The sequence below is a fragment of the Apaloderma vittatum genome, unplaced genomic scaffold (assembly GCF_000703405.1).
Source record: "Apaloderma vittatum isolate BGI_N311 unplaced genomic scaffold, ASM70340v1 scaffold40555, whole genome shotgun sequence".
In the NCBI taxonomy this organism is placed as follows: domain Eukaryota; kingdom Metazoa; phylum Chordata; class Aves; order Trogoniformes; family Trogonidae; genus Apaloderma; species Apaloderma vittatum.
The window spans coordinates 1-17,302 of record NW_009719595.1 but is presented as its reverse complement, the minus strand read 5'-3'; the positions used below and the strand labels follow the sequence as shown (position 1 = coordinate 17,302).

The following is a 17,302-nucleotide window of genomic DNA, read 5'->3' as shown; positions in this document are numbered from 1 at the left end:
GAGCCCTTCCCATATCTTCATGCGCGAAGCCTAGCCATGATGATGATGGTGATTTTTTAAAAATCTTAGTTTCAATTTTTCTTACCCCTGTGGGTGCAGTGTATATATAGTCTCATTTATTCTAGTCTTCATGTGCTTATATGATGCTTTTCAAGTCCAACGCTTTTTATACGTACTGTTAAAAGGGCAAATAAACCCAGACGAAAAGTACATCACTTCTTCATGGCAGACAAGTGTCACTTCGAACAATGCCATTTAAAGCACTCTGCCCTAACATTTTTTGATATTACCATCAAAAAAGTGTACTAAGGAAAATAATAATATGGAAAATGCTATAATTAAATTTGCTTATGCTGTATTTATACCATGAATAGAATTTCTGTGAATAGCATCTTGAAAAAAATAATTTTTAACTGGGTTTTTATTTTTAAAGACACATACAAAATACGTCAGCTTATGGATGTAATGTACTGAAGCAGAGCTTTTTTTTAAAGCAGAGCTTTAGCACCTTAGATCCATAAGGTGAAGTATTTAGTACATTTGCATACACATTTAGTACACGTGCATACACAAGAAGTTCCATTTATGTTGATAATACTCCTATATAAAAGCAAGGACTCTGGCCGACTCAGCTTCAAAAGACTATCAAACATCACAAAAAATAATTTAAAGTTGCAGTAAAAATTAACAGCTCTCACCTCCTCAAGTAGTTTATTTTCATTTACTTTTTTTGTTTGAATGTCTTTTTGATAGATGTCAAGTGTCGCCTTGTGTTGCTTGTCCATGTTTTCCATCTCTAACTGTAATTTATTCACCTTTTGAGAGTGCAGAATTAGTGCTGTTATTTCTTCAGGAATAAATATGCCAATGATTTTTTTTTTACATCTTATTTTCAAGCAGAACCCACTCTGTTACTTTTCAGGTATATGACTGAACTGTTTCATAATTAATGTTCAGCTTTTTTCATAAAGAATTGAACTTTGGCCTGAAGTGAGTTAGTAAATACTCATACAAACAGCAATATCACAATGGGAAAGACAGCCCATACCAGTTTTATTTAGTTAGTTCTAAAAAAGATTAATTCCTTCTAGCTGCTAATATTAATTAGAATTTGGTATGAAACAAATAGGGAAAGCCTATTCCTAAGCAGTCACCCCAAATGCTCTGAATTCTCTGAAATAAAGACACAGATGGAGATTTTATTCCCTCTGTTGCGAACCAATTGAAGATTTTAACTGTTTTCACACAATCACAGAATGTCAGGGATTGGAAGGGACCTCAAAAGATCATCTAGTCCAGCCCCCCTGCCAGAGCAGGATCACCTACTTTTTTTATGGTATGTCTTCCTCCCAAGTGTGCATTTTGGTTACAGTTTTCCCTTTTGTTTCTCATAAGAATACCCTCAAAACAGTCTACATCTCTCTTGAACTGTGGTACCCAAAACTGGACACAATATTCTAGTCAAAGACTTACCACTGCAGAACATAGTAAAAGAACTACCTGAAGTGAATAATATATGCATTTTGTAAAATTTCTTTTCATTTCAGTGGTGTGGCACTACTGAATAATGTTCATCATACTATCAACCAAAAAGGAAAAGGCACGATGATGAACATAATCCCTTCAGATGTGATGTCCACTTTTTACAATGTCCGATAGCCCAGTCAGTGCCCAATAATTAAAAATGGAAGCATTTTCCAAAAATTATGGGTTCATTCCTATAAAATCTGTATTCCAGATCCATAAAACAGTTAAGACAGTGCTTAGCATGTATTATCACAGGGACTTAAAATATTCAGTCTTGTACATGAAGTTATTTAAACCTACCTTCCCTTCATAAATACTTGTTTTCTTGCTTTCTGCAGTAATTTTTTTTTTCAGCACCTTATTCTGTTAAAATACAATAAATACTATACTTCAATAAGTTAACAGAATTATGTAATGATTTAACTGCATTAAGTAGGTGAGAATCTTCAAAGTTCATCTTTCAGCAAGCAAATAACTTTTTTTTCTTGTGCATTCAGGTTCCAGATCAATTCTCCATCCAGAAGAGTACTCAACTACTTGCTTTAATAATACTGTTAATTCATGACCTTATGAAAGACTCCTCACAGTCAACAACAGAGAGTAACAAAAGAGGGTGCAGTATGGGAAGAAAAGCTAAGATGCTGCTAACAGAAAATATGCAGATTTCATGACAAAAAATACAAGCTATGCGTTTTACAGTACATCTATTAACATCTTGTTCTAATGCAAGATTCTTTTCTACTATTGATAACTGAGATAGGTCATTGAACTAGTACTAAATAAACATAGTAGAAGTTTATTAAAGAATTATTTCTGTAACTGCATTTTTCCAAGGTAATAATTTTATAAATCAAGTAATTCCAAAGGTGTCTCCTTAATTTGCTCAGAATTAGGCATGTTATAAATTACACACGGATGTCTAAAGATATCACTTCAGACAGAAACTGGTGAAAAGTAAGTTACCACAAAATACCATGGGTTTTGTATTTGTGGCTTTAAGAAAACGTACATACCTCCTGTTGCAACTCTTCAATGCATTTGGTTTTATTTTCCACCTGTTTCTTTAAATTATTCAACTAAAAAAAGATATTTCAGACATTAATTATCTCCTAAAAAATGATTCACTGTGTCAGAGGTTACTGTCAATGTTCTTAAACATGCATTTGCACAAGTCTGATTAATTCCAATGGGACTGAAACATACGATAATATGTTACAATGATTGGGGTTTTAACCATAAAGTACTACAATTGTGCTAGTCCAATATCACCAACATTAATAACAACAAACCAGTTTGTCAGTGGTTGTAGTTTAGAAAGAAGTAACTTCGCAATTTAAAAAATAATCTTGTATGAAATTCTCTACAATCCATGAAAAAATAAAATTTCATACCTTATTTTCTAGAATCTTCAACTGCTTTTCCTTTCTTGACATTTCGCTTTCAATACTCTTAGCCTGGAATTAAAATTGTAAATTTTAGACTGTTACAATAAAATACTGAAATCACAAGGGTGCTTTGAAAATATACAGTAAGAAAGTAAAAATATTTGAACATATTTAAACTAAAACTTGTATTATATATTGAATGCCATATCCATACCTCATCTATTACTAAGTGGGTATATGGAAATAAAAAAAAAGAAAGGGGTTCTCTGTTTGCCTGAAATGTAATGAATCTGGATTTTTAAGCATCCATGTGAAAAGAAAACACCCCAGTGCAGTTGCTTGTCTTTCAAAATACAAGGGCTCAGCATGTGAACATATGATGACCCAATTGGTAGCGTCACTTAAAGAAGAAAGCCTCCATAACAGATTACATCCCTAGGCAGAGCTTTGCAGAAAAGAAAGGGGAAAGAACCCCAAAAAAATAAGTTGTACATTTAGATTTTGTTCTACAGATTATGTTATATATTTTTATGATAAATCAAATATGGCATACATTTTCTTCACTTTCATCCAGTTTGCTTTTAATCTCTTCACCTTTCTTTGCCATCTTCTCCTTCAAAGACTTCAATTCATTTCTGAATGCCAAATTAAGAAGCATTAGTAAATACTAACTTTAATCTCTTTTCACTACTGCTCAAAAACCCCATGCTTTATTTTCTAAAAAGAGCTGCTAATATCGATGAGAACTTCATACGCTGATGCAAAGTGACTGTTAAATTGTCTGACCTGTACGTTCATTTTGTAAGTATGGAAGGATATTCCCCTTACCTGAGTAAAATATACTCTAATCTGTAATTCTGTCTGTTGGGTTGGTGGTACAGAGACCACTTCAGAAAGTAACATTTAACCAGTTTCATCTTTTCACATATAATCCATAACTTTTATTTTCATTTTCTTCATATCCTACATAAAGGATAGCTCTATGTATATAATGCAAAACTATGGCAAAAATTGTTCCTGTAGCAACAGGTATCACTAATTTGTAGAAACTTCTGCATGGCCAACATCAATACTAAACAGCTTCTGTTTAGCTATATAGCCTAAAAAAAAAGCATTAATATAAAAATCACAGCAGTATATGAACCAAATATTTAGACTAACTGTGGAGGAATCAAGCCTACTTTTTTTAATAGTATTGTACAGTACTATTTGATTTTACTTGCCTTAGCTGGCCATTTGCTTCTTCCAAGTTTTCAACTAACTGCTTTGTATTTTCTTCTTTTTTTCTACCATCCTGAATAAAGACCCATGTAAGTAAAAGGAATGAAGTTCCAAGTGACATCTTAAAAAATTCAAAGACAAGTCAAGCATTGTCTTGACCTGCCTTATTCAGAAAGGTAACTGCACTTCCTTTGTATTTTAAACACAGAAAATAGTTTGGATACTCTACAGAAGCATGTCAATTTGCAGTTTACCATATCATTTGTATTTTAAATTGAATGTTGAACTTTAAAAACAGCTGGAAGCTTGCAACTTGCCTCACAACTTTCTTGCAGTTTTTTTAGTTCTGTTGCCATGCTGCTTTTCTCTTGTGCTATTTGTTCCTTTTCTAATAAAACCTTATTGATATATACTGTTAGTTGTTCATTCTTTAGCCTAATTTAAAAAAAATATGGTCAAGAGAAATACGAACATGTATGTTGAAATTTCCATTTAATTTATCTGTTACGTCATGCTGAAATAAGTCCAGGCCTGTATTTACAAATTTAAGCTTTGCAGCAAAGTTACGGTGGTGCAAAATGGCAAAAAGAGAAGGAATTTTGGTTTTTGAAGACGATGTAGTTCAATAGCCAGCTCAAAGCACAGTTAATGAATTCAGAAACTTTCTTTTCACATTAACCCAACTAAGTCACAGAGCTATGAACAGCTACATACATAAAAATATAGAAAAATTAATTTATAAATAAGTATATAACAGATGTCATAATGGATGTGCACAGGTTCCAAATTTTCATTAGACAACAAAAATAGATTATTTCATTGTATCTTAACTTCTATATAACACTCTCCAGAAATTAAATTAATATTGTATTTTAAAAATGATCATACGCCTCTTGTTCAAGATCTGTATTCAGTGTCGTTAGCTGTTTTAAATAATTTTGTTCCTTTTCAGCTGTACTAGTCAGTTGTACTTTCAAATCATGAATTTCTTTCTGCAGAGGAGAAAGAAAATGTTTTGAATATGCTTATGTAAACTACAAGTCATGAAAGCTATCAGAAATGAACTGACAACACAAAGCTTTAAGGTGAAACAAAAGGACATACATGCCACAAATTAGTCAGACTGTGCTGTACACCTCTCTGCTGCGAAATGTAAGTAGAAGCAGAGTGAGATACTGAAATCTGATTCAAGTGCTAAATGCGTCCCCTATTGAAGTCTAACTAGTCTGCAGAACTACTGACAATATCCAGTGCTATGTGCTAGAATAAGCACATATTTTGGATGCATCCCAAACTACAAAGCAAAATTCTTCTCTCAACAAATTTGCTGCCATTACAAGAAAAAGCAAGCCTTGTAATGTAACCTACAATATATATATATTATAACAATATATAAATGCGTTGCATACTGTTTCCTCCAAACAACTGGCGACAGATTGATAGCACAGGCACTGGCAGGCAGTTGACAGGGGCAGGTGGGGAGGGACTGAGAGAGAGCAAAGGATTAGTTTCTAAGCAGAGCACATCATGAACTTCTGGAATTTGTTTTCACAGGCGGCTATGGAGACACAAGGAGGTTCAAAGACGGACACAACAAGTGAACATGAACAAGTCCATAAACTGACAGGGATAGGTCCTCAAACATCCTTAATATGGCTCCTGTAAGTGGAACGGACCATGGATAATGGTCTGGCTGCTCTACTACATAGTACCTCCGGCTGTCCTTGCCACAGCAGAGCAGTGCACTGGGTGGAGCATTGGTCTGACTATTCCATAATTCTCATGTTCTTATATATGAGTGATACTGTGTAACTGAACTATCTATAAAAATATGCTACTATGACCCTTTATTCAGACCTCTCTGATTTGAAGAACATTTTTTGTTTCTTTTTCTCTCTCCTGCAAATTTTCTATGGTAGCCTCAAGATCTTCCTTCTTCACAAGAAGTCCTTCAACTTTTCCCTGTTTAAGAACATTAGTGAAACCCAGTTCAGAAAATTCAATGAACAGTATATAAGGAACAAATGTACACAGTAAAATGCTTGGTTATTCCTTAAAGACCAAAATGAGATCAGGCTTTACAAGGCTTTATTTTTAGAAGACTATTATGAAGAAAGCTAGCCCCTCAAAAAATTCTATTTACTGTTGAAAACTAGTTGATCCCTCAGCCTCAAATGTCACATGTGTAGTGCTCACAAGGTTTGAGCTAATGTTCGTAACAAAAAGAGAAGAAAAAAACAGTACTGTTCAGAATGAGGAAAGACTAAGTACTAGCCGTAACTAAAAATGGGAAATTTTATGTTCAGAGGGAGTGAATTTGAATAGGTGTGAATGAAGAAGGAAATGGCCAGAAATCTTGTCAAGGAAAACCAAAACAAAACAGAAAAAAAATAGGAAACAGTGGAAAGAACCAAGTCCTTCAAAGAAAACACTGAAATTGTCTAGAAGACGGATAAGAAAGGTTACTAGCAACATTAAGGCAGATTAGACAGTGTTTATATATGGCATTTAAGATACTTAAAAAGTAAGAGAGACTTCATATGAAAAGTAAATGTCATGAGACATGCCCAGGGACATGTTTTAGAAGTTGGCCTGGTAGAGTTTGATAGTGGTTGGACTTGATGGATTTTGAAGGTCTTTGCCAACCATAATGATTCTATGATTCTACAAGGCTAATAAAATTAATGTTTACCAGCGTTTCTGACAGCTCTTCAAGTTGCATTTCCTTGTCACATTTCAGTTTAGTCATCTCTTCTACAGCACATGTAACATGAAAGTAATTGAACAGAAATAATTTTACATATTTAGCAGATAGTATAAAGCATTTATCCCTTTGCAGTATCCAATTTTCAAAATTTGTGGGATTAAGTTCAGGAATTGTAAAGCTAAATTAGGACTTAATCTAAATGTAGAGTTGGAAAAATTATTCAGGAAGACATAAGCAAATATATATCTGAAAAGAAACCATTCATCTTCTGTAAAATTCAGAGCCTATTATGTTTTCCACCAATCATCACTTCAGATAAACTGTAGACTGTAAGAACAACGTAATCTCTGAGTATTGATGCATCTGCATTTTTCCAGAAAAAAATCTAGACTGCTGAAGATATCCACGTGGATACACTGAAAAAGGAAACCACTTACTACTTCAAAATGTTTTCTATGCGCACATTCACATCACACCAGTCTTGTTTTTGCTTTGGAATTCTCACAGGTCACATCTCACCTTGTTCTAGAGAAGCATTAGCAGTTAACTTCTCAACGCTTATCTTTAGATGCCCTCAATATATACAAGGACATCAAATTATATTTCTCATCTATCCTATCAGGACTAAAGCATGTGCTGCACACTAGGAAAACAGTGCTAAAGATAGATCTCTTACTCCAGGGGCTACGAAGTGCATGCCTAGAAATTACAGGATATCAAAGCAATATGTAAAGCTAGCCAGTGTGAGGAATTCTACATCCACCATGGGGAGGAATGGTCTGCAAGAAAGCTTAATGCAAGTGTTTTTTCTCTGCTACAAGCTACAGAACTCATTCCTGGAATCTACTGTTCAGCAGTCCAAGACTACGTCTCAAACAGGTCTGCGGTGCTATCAGTCTTAACTGGAAGACTGCAGAGAAATCAAAACGAATCCACACGGGTGTGATCTTACCATTGGAGGTCTGCATAGCACCACTGTTTGACTGTTGCTAGCTCCAATGACTACCACAGAAAAGGAAGTCAGACGAGTAAAAATAAATTTAAGCACTCCAGACATTTACAGGGTACTGTAAAAACATTTTTCCAAGCAACAGGGACAGTTCATTTTCAGAACACAGCAGAAAACATTTTTATTACTGCCTAGCTCATTTTTTTCCTTGATACAAATCTTACCCAGTTCAGCAGACTTATTTCTGAGTTCCAAGGTAAGTAGCTTTGACTCCTCTTCATATTTCTCCGATCTAAGAAAACGGTAATAAAAAAAAAATTGTATAGTATGAACCACTGCATTTGAAACTAAAGGATAGTAAGACAAAGTCCTACCACAAGCATTTAAGAACATCTGCCTTTCAACAAGCAGATAATATATATGCTTGCAACATGTATGAAATATCACTTTTACAACTTCTGAACAGCGCTAAAAAGTAAACAAATATATACATACATAAATCTGTAATTCTTAAAAATGGAATTGCAGAAGTCAGAGATGATGGGTGACAAAAATTTGCTTTCTTATAAACCAGTATGAAGCAGCACAACTGAAAAAAAATTCTCTGGATTTAGGTCACGGTGTCAAAAAAAATGAGCTTTAAAACCTAAAAAAGTTATTAGTGATTGCAAAAAAAATACATAATTACACCAGATCACATATGAAGATTAGGTTTTATTCCCAGAGCTCAGTAATCTATTATTTTACCTGTAAATTAATTCTTGGAATTGTTTAATTTACCTGATTTGCTCTTTTTGCAGCAAGCTTTTCAAATCAGAAATAGAATTCTCAAACTCCTCTATCAGGGATGCATGCAAAGTCTTAGTTTTTTTACATTCTTCCACCTGTGCTTCTTTTTCTCCAGTGACCTCAGTTAATGCTTTCAATGCATTCTGCAATTCAGTTTCTAAGTTCCTCTGAGTAACCTTCAAAAAAAATTTGAATAATTTCTAAAAATGTTTTGCAACAAACAGCTACAATTGTTTAATATCTAAAGTATCAGTAACTATTTATGCAATTACTCATCTAATTATACTGGAAAATTATAAGCCACCTGTACCTCTGTTTTTTGCAATGAAAATCTGGCCTCTTCCAGTTCTGCCCTCAGATGTTCTTGATTGATCTGGGATTCCTTTAACATTTCTCCCTCATGTCCTAATCAAAAATATAAGTGCTTACATTTAAGAAAAATGGGATATTTACTAAAAAATGCTTGCATTTCTATTATGCAGAAAAATACATTCCTACAATTTAAGTTACATAATGTATTTATGTCATTGTTAACGAAAAAGCTTCCAAGATTATTCAACTTATTAAATAACAGTAATCAAAATGTAAAATTACATATATTTCTAGAATTTATCAGAATGCAGCCTGCAAATTCCCAAAATTCTGCTGCTGATTAGTGACAAGATAAAATTATCATGATCCTGTTTCCTATACTTCTATTAATTACATTTTAACGTAGCAGAGAGAACTCTTACTTTTTTCTTCAACTAAGTCAGCAATCTTGTTTTTTGATTCCTGCAGCTGAGTCTTGATGTCTCTTATTATATCATCTTTTTCACCACTCTGTATGGTAAGAACTGAAATCTAACAACATTAAAATAATAGCATAACGAAGTCTAGAAAAAAGGACAGATTTTCACTTTCATTTGTGTACTGTATGTGGTTAGCATAAATGCTGCTGTTATTCAAGTTAAATAAGGTAGTGAGCCGAATATTGATCAAGTGATGCTATTTTGGATGAAAAAGCTCTTCAGATCAAAATCAAAACAGACCACAGATACTGGAACATCACTAAAGTTAGCAGAATCTGAGTTACATGCAGATCCAGCTGTTTTGTCCTTTTTACTGAAACCCAGAAACACTCTTTGTCCCTTTGCAATGTCACATCCATCCTCAGAAAAACCAACAACTCTTGACCTTCCCAGATAGAGATAGATAGATGCTCAGCTTCGCAGAGTCCTGCCTACAAACGAAAAACTCTTCTTGCACCTCATCTTTTCAACTTCATCAATCTTCCATCATGGCTATCTCATCACCACTACAAAAAACCTACTCTAATCTCAGATTCCTAAACTCTCTTACCAGCATGTGGTCTGATATGTATTATAATCCTTCTTCCCGTCTTCCTTTTTACCAGATACAAACTATACCTTTCTTAACTATGGAGAGTGATAATTGCTTTACTAATTTTATGCTTCTGTACAAAGCACTTTACAAAGGTAAATGTATAGAGAGAGAACAGAATAAGTATTCAGCGTTTACATGGTTCTTTTAAATCCTGACAGTAAAATGTCGCTTGCTGCCATACAGCAGCCTAGTTCACATTTTATTCCAAATATGTAACACAGAAGGAATGCACCATCAAAAGGTCATTTGCAATATTACTCTCCATCCTTCCAAAACACATTTTATAAACTAAGCACTTGTCATTATTTTCATCTGATAAACCAGTAAGTCACAAAAGCAAAACAGTTAAAATATTAAACTGCAAGATTTGCTTTAAAAATATTAGATTGCAAAATTGAGCCAACCTGCTTTTCCTTCATGCTGACTTCCAGTTTGCATTCTTTTTCAAGCTTGTCCGCTTTTTCTGCTTCTTCTTTTACTTTTGAGATATCGTAATACCCATAGTTAATATACTAGCTAAAATATATTCCAAGTTAAATACAATATCCAGTTTAAGACTGCTTATAATTGTAGAGTTGAATAATTTGTTTCCTAAAGAGTAATTGGTGAGGTCATGCTTGAAAATATTTTCTCATCATACAAAATAATTTTTGCACCAGCTTTCCACAGAATCAGTACACTATTACTGAAGTATTACTCAACAGTTTGTTGTAAGAAACTAACAGAAATGCACATGTACACATGAAACGGGCACATGATAGCATAAATCAAATATTGAATCAAAATTTCTGTAGCTGGTGGATTATCATTTAAATAAACTAACAACGTAAAATTAGTAGTGATCTCTAGACTACACCTCACAGACAAAACTTACGACTTTGAGTGATAATTCGAAAAATAAAATTCCAAATCTGATCCAGTGGAAAAACAGTAAAAGGGCCCAGGCATTTAATAGCAGGGAGCATGAATAAAAAGGGTCCAGACTGTTACAGTGTTAACTGCTCACCATTCTAGCACTTCCTGTCTTTCTGGCCTGAAACTGCATGCAATAAAATCTATGATGCACAAAATTGCTAAGCCTGCAGTATAAACATAATGAACAGAATTCTCACATTTGAAACACATTTCCAATCTGGTGTTCTCTGTCTGCACACGGAGCTCCTCAAATGCCATTATCATTCTCTAAAAATAAAATTCAAAATATAAATTCACATAAAATGAAGTTCTATAGGCAAGGCAGAATTATATTTATGGTTTGTAAACCAACAGTATCAGAAGCTCATTCTTATTGGTAAGAGAAATTTTGTTAGAAACAAAATTCAGAGGACAAACATTTTGAATTAACAGAATGTTATAATTATTGAAAATTTAAGAACTTTTGTACTTAATATCTGATCAATTTAAAGGATGAAATATTTTTTACTGGTCCATGTTTGTAGATCTCTCACACAACAGGGTTGTTGTGCTTTTCTTAGTTGCTACAATAAATTAGAATTAATAGTTAACTGTTTTAACATTATCTGACCCTCAAACCTGACTGAACATAGCCCTGTGCAAGCTTTAGTTGACCCTGCTTTTAGCAAGGGAAGTTCTCCAGATGTTCTCCAGAGGATGCTTCAAACCTCAGCCATTCTGTGAAATCACCAGATAGATGAAACAATACAAAAAGACGACAGACGGCAGCCACCTAACACTAAGCAGATCATACATACCACACAGATTGTATGAGTCTATATCCCAAACATTGTACAACACAAAAGTAATTCTTGAAGTGTGACTGAAAATCTGGCTTCCTGCATCACACATGACTGTTTTAATCACTTTATTAAAGAATGTTCTTTGTACAAATAGTATCTCAACATATACACACAACTCAGACAGCGCAATATATCCATATAACTCAGACCACATCTGAGTCTTTTCAGAAGCTACATCACTTACTTCGACATTGTTATTAAGTTCCACATATAGTTGTCTTGTTTCTTCTCTTTCATGTTCATCTATCAAAGTAAGAGCACAGCAGACCTTTCACTTTGAAAAAGAATGCCAGCTGTCCACCAAGACATTATGCTTAAACATCACAATTAGTTAAAAAAAGTAATTATAAGACTCTTATCTTATTTTAAAAAAATATTATGAAACAGGGTGCCAAAAGTAATGTAATCTGGAAAAAATGTGTATTCCATCGAAACATTGAGCAAGCTCAGCTTTTCAGATTCCTTTCCCAATCTTGTTTTCTGTGAATAGTGTAATTCTGGACTAATTTATATAACTATATTAATTTTTACAGTATGAATGTTGTTGAATGTATCAAAAATGTGTTTGAAAAACTGCAATACAAGGCTTAACACTGAATTTCTTCCCATCAACAGATATACCCATGATCACAGAACTGTCATTACAGAACCATTACAATACACTATCTTTTTGTTTTCTTTCATTTTTGTAACTGACATTACTTTTTCCTGAGAAAACAATTATAGAAGAGAACAGTATGAAACACAGCTCTCAAAGAAGTACAGTACACCTATACATGTGTTTGTAGAAGCATGGCTAAAAAGAAATAGACACTTCTTAAGTACCCAGGATCAAGTAAGTAAATTTTTAAAGAATACAATAACAATTCTGAATTTCATGCAGAATAAAATCCCAAGCCAAGAACATATTTTAAAACCTTGAGACTTTAGACTTTATTAAATTATCCAGCTGTATTGGCTTGATCAATTTAATGAGAAGAATGCTAGTTACTCATAGTGTCTTGGAGTTTGGACCTTTTTTCCCCATGCATCTGTAACTGCTCCAAATAGGATAATGCCAGCTCTGGAAATCTGTTGAAGAGAGCTGGGAAAGGTAACTAGAGCAGATTCTACTGCCTAAACACAGGCATGAAGTGCCACTGCATATATCTTAATATATTCAAGGTATCTGGACGGGACTGAAAAAGATCAGTGGACCTTGCACTCCCCAGGAATGGCTGATAGTGGCTGATCAGGGTTGCTGACACTGCCTTAAACCTGTGTCAGTGTTTAGGCACCTAAATAGCTCCCAGGCTTGTAACCTTTTAGGAAACAATCACACTGACTTCAGAAAACCTCTTGATTTAGCATTACAAAACATACATATATTAGACATACAGCTTCACTTCTAATTTCACGCTGATGTAGAGCTAGATATAGTTCGTCTCAACTGGCGAATGTATTTGGAACAGAATGATAGCTTTTTCAGGAATTTAGAGAAAACTAGAACTCTATTTACTTTCATAAATCAAAATTTAAATAGCATTTACATTTGGTGGTCTTCTCTGTGAAGTGAGTACAGGTTTCCTTGAGCAGATTACAGAGATGCCTTGAAGCGCTGTTTCTAAAAAAGGGTAAAAAAATACATAGTATGTTGTCACAGGAATATATCATACTTTGCATACCTAAGTAGTAACAATGTAAATGCTCTAATGACTTTTACAATTTAACAGCTATATGTAATTTCCCATATTAATACATTTCTCAGCCTGAAAACTAATACTTTTCACAAAAAATAGATCTGACTGTATTACTTACTCTTTTAAGAGATCTTTATTTTCACATATCTCATCTTCCAGTTTTAAACTTAGTTTTTCATTTTCAAACTAATTTCATAGGGAACAAATAAAAAACACTATTAATGAAAAAATATACTAGAAATACTCTTTCACTTCTCAAATCTCCCATGAAAAAGTACTCTTCTGCATCAGAAGACAGCAATCTGTTTTTTCTGACATTACGTGGGAAACATCTTTTGTTACAGTTTGCATGAAAGACATAGTAAACCGTAATTTACCAGCAACTGAAACACTTACAGGGATGTTATTCATACATATATTCACACACTACTGGTGTGCACTCCTCAGAATAACCATTTTCTCAAGGCAAAAGTCAAAGAAAGATGACTCAGGTTACCAAAGCCAATGCAAACAGCTAACCACAAACAAACCAAAAAAGGAACAATAAATTGTTAAAAATACATATTTCAGTGTCATAGCTGTCCATGACTACCAGCAAAACAAGAAACTAGGATAAAGCAGAGTGGTCTACTTTGTGTATGTGTTTAATACAGAAATATGTATGAGTATACTTTACATGTACCAGGAGAAGGAAAACTTACTCAGTCATGAAGAGGTTTCTGCATATCCACAGTATGATATGCATGCAAATAACACCGATGGAATGTGTATTGTTGAAAAGAGGAAAATAATTTTTAAAAAATGTTACTTTTTCATTTAATCACAGTAGAGTCATAGGTCATTGGTATCTAGCCAAATCATAGAATCATAGAATCATAGAATGGCCTAGGCTGGAAGGGACCTTAGAATGGTTTCTTTGAAGTCATCACATTAACAGCTTAAACCTTCTTCAACCTCTGCAACATTTTTTAATATTTAATTGTATTAATAAAATTTTCATACTAAATCAGGAAGAACTTTTTCTTAACTTTACATGTTCAATGTATATTGTACAATACTGGCCTGCAATTCTTGAATGGCTTTACGCTGTGCTTCAATAATCTTTCTATTTTCTTGCAGTTTTCTTTCTTTATGCTTTAGTTCTGATTCTATAGTTAGTTTCCATCGCTTGATCTTCTCAGCCTCTTTGTAGAGTTTTGAATACAATTCATTCATTGTTCCTACATTCTATTAAAACAGGTGCCGCAATTTAATCTCAAATGCTATTTAATTAATAATGTTTTACATACATATTTAAACCTCAAAAAATATCACAAGAATAAATTTTTTCCATATACGGTGACACAAACATATATATGACAAGGAGACAAAGTTTAAAGCTTTGGGCATCCACAGGCATTACAGAACAAGTAAGAGACACAAACACAAGCACAAAGTGCCTCACTGACTTCAGAAGCAGTGACATTGCTAAATAGATAGTCTTAAAGATATGATTAACTGCACTCCAACAAAAGCGAATAAAAGTTTTGCTAGAATTATCAGTACAACAACAGTCTTCCTGTTAGGTTCTTCACACTATTTCTCTACTCTTATTCTGACAGATACTGCTGAGTTAAGTAAAAGCAGCTTCAGAGATCTTGCCCAAGACTACCTGTGACATTTTTACAGTTAACTCATAGATGAAGCAGGTAGAAAAATCAATCAGCCTTGTGCTCTTACAACAGCTTTAAAGCACTGTCCAGTCAGTGCTCTGTCAGTGGTTTAGGCAGATAAGAGTAGTACAGTAGGCCACAGGGCAGTTCTGTAGTTTGCTTTAGGTACCATGTCACTTAACGCTAGCCTTGGTTTTGGCTGCATCATATTATTACAGTCCTGACTGTACTGTAATAGCTGCTAGGGCTAAACGAACTTTAGTTCTCATGGATATGAAAGTCATTACGAGGACTTGCAAGAAATACATTTCAGGTTGATGAAGAGAACAGCATTTAGTACCTGGGAAGCATAGGAAGCTGTTGCAAAAAAAAATTTAAAAACATAGCTTTACCAAGTTATATTAAAAGACAAAAGTGTTGGTAAGGACGTTATAAGAAGAATCAAACGCATGAAACCACTCCATTAAATTGTTTTATAGATAAATTAAAGGTAGACAAGGCAAATGGGATAATCTGCTTCAACCTTCCAAAGAAAACTTCGACTTCAATCATTCTGGCCTTTCAACAGATTATTCAGAACCAGTTGCACAAAGATATTTAAGAGGCTAAATCTTATTCTGATTAAAAGTCAGATTCTCCAGGCACTTAAAAACAATCAACTTATATTTAAAGGCTGAAGTCCAGGCATGTTTACCTAATCACAAATACCTCCTCCACTTCCTTTAGCCCTGAAGTATCTATTGGCCAGTGCTTTAGGCACTGTTTCACGAACAAATTAAGAGGCTCTAAGAAATTAGATATGCAGAGTTTATACTTAGCTGACCTCTTCATCTACCTCAGAGCAAAGTTTTACTTGCTGTGAAATCGCATCTGAAATATGAAAAGATTTTGATCAATGTATTTTTTAAAAAAGTAACAGTGGAACTATATCTAACAGTGTTACAGCTATGAAATTGTTAAACTACTCATGAGAAATGTCAATGTGCAAGGTAAATGCTTATTTTAGTCTTACCTGAATCAGTGACTTCATCACGACTTGATGTACTCAACATTACAAATGGCAAATTAAAATCATCATCTGGGCATTTGTTAAAACCCTGCACAAATGTAAAAATTAGTCTCTTATGGGTAATTCATAATTAAGGATTATAAAACCCAGGAAAAAAAGGTGCAGCTAATGTGAAAATAGAATTTTCCATTAATAAACCAGCTACCTACAATTTTCAAAGCCCAAGGTATTGGCAGTAGGTTTGGAATTCTCTTGCTTGCTTCTTACTTCACAAGGGCTTTTCAAACTGTTGGTATTTCGTAGTTTGCTTTACAGACTACATGACAAGAACTTATCAGGCATTGCATGCCTGTACGTAGTTCCATGGTAAAGGACTTGTAAAGCAAAATTATTTTTATACAGCCCAGTATTTGTTATTCATTTTTTGCTTTATTCTCAAGAGTAGTTTTGAAACATCTTGCGTCTTAGCATGAGAATTTCGGTTTACAAGGTGTTTTAAAAGTCAAAGAAATTTGTGCCGTCAAATGTAACTCATGTGCTGCCAGAATAACACATTTGAATCTAAACATATTTCGTGAGAAGTCTCAAACGAAAAAATATCTTGTTGAATTCACATAACTCAGAGCATAACAACCGAACATTTTCACAGCACACTTGATCTGGTGGGACCAGTAAATCAAAGCCAGTAAGGGTATCCCAGTGGTACTTCCCACTTACTGTTCTGAGTCACTCACGTAAAATGGCTATTTATCGTTGCTTGTGTACAGTTAAAATTACATAGCAGACACTTGAGAAGATGATTCTCTTCAGTTTTGATAGAACAAGTCTTTTAAATTAAAACTTAGGATGCGCCCCCTCAGCAGTAGTCTTAATAGTGTGAAGAAAAATGACCCCAGTGTGCGTGTGCCTCCGCAGAGCCAGGCCCTAGGCTCTGCTGGGGCCCGACTGTGCAGGGCAGCTCCCCACCCCGTGCCTGTGGAGGGGCCCCTGCCCTCCTCCACCTCTCTCGCCTTGTCTCGGCCCGCTTGCCAGCCGTCGCCTCCAGAGCAATGCCAGGCGAGGCTGATGGTGGCTCCTTTTACCTGACACAGCCCCGTTGCCCGAGCGCTCGCCTGGGGCTTGACTGCAGACACCTGGCCACCGCTCAGGCGCGGCGGCACAAACAACTTAAACGGCTTTTCTTTTTCCATGGCCTCGGAGCACAGGGCGAGTCTCAGCGCCAGCGCCTCACGGCGAGCACA

At 34.6% G+C, this 17,302-nt stretch overlaps 1 protein-coding gene across 1 annotated transcript; it reads right to left on the bottom strand.

Annotated features, from left to right (window-relative positions):
- Positions 1 to 698: 698 nt before the first annotated feature.
- On the bottom strand, positions 699 to 17,251 carry SYCP1 (synaptonemal complex protein 1; the record flags this gene model as incomplete). The annotated part of the gene is made up of 23 exons (XM_009870686.1): positions 17,144 to 17,251; positions 16,065 to 16,149; positions 15,876 to 15,922; positions 14,463 to 14,627; positions 13,519 to 13,586; positions 13,251 to 13,324; positions 11,906 to 11,964; positions 11,077 to 11,146; positions 10,369 to 10,442; positions 9,313 to 9,421; positions 8,889 to 8,983; positions 8,570 to 8,754; positions 8,014 to 8,081; positions 6,826 to 6,887; positions 5,991 to 6,095; positions 5,022 to 5,125; positions 4,451 to 4,568; positions 4,136 to 4,206; positions 3,466 to 3,547; positions 2,919 to 2,981; positions 2,541 to 2,603; positions 1,828 to 1,890; positions 699 to 815 (listed from the first exon to the last, which is right to left on the bottom strand). Coding segments are annotated over exons 1-23 (2,055 nt in total), but the record flags the coding sequence as incomplete, so codon positions are not given.
- Between the last annotated feature and the right edge of the window lie 51 nt (positions 17,252 to 17,302).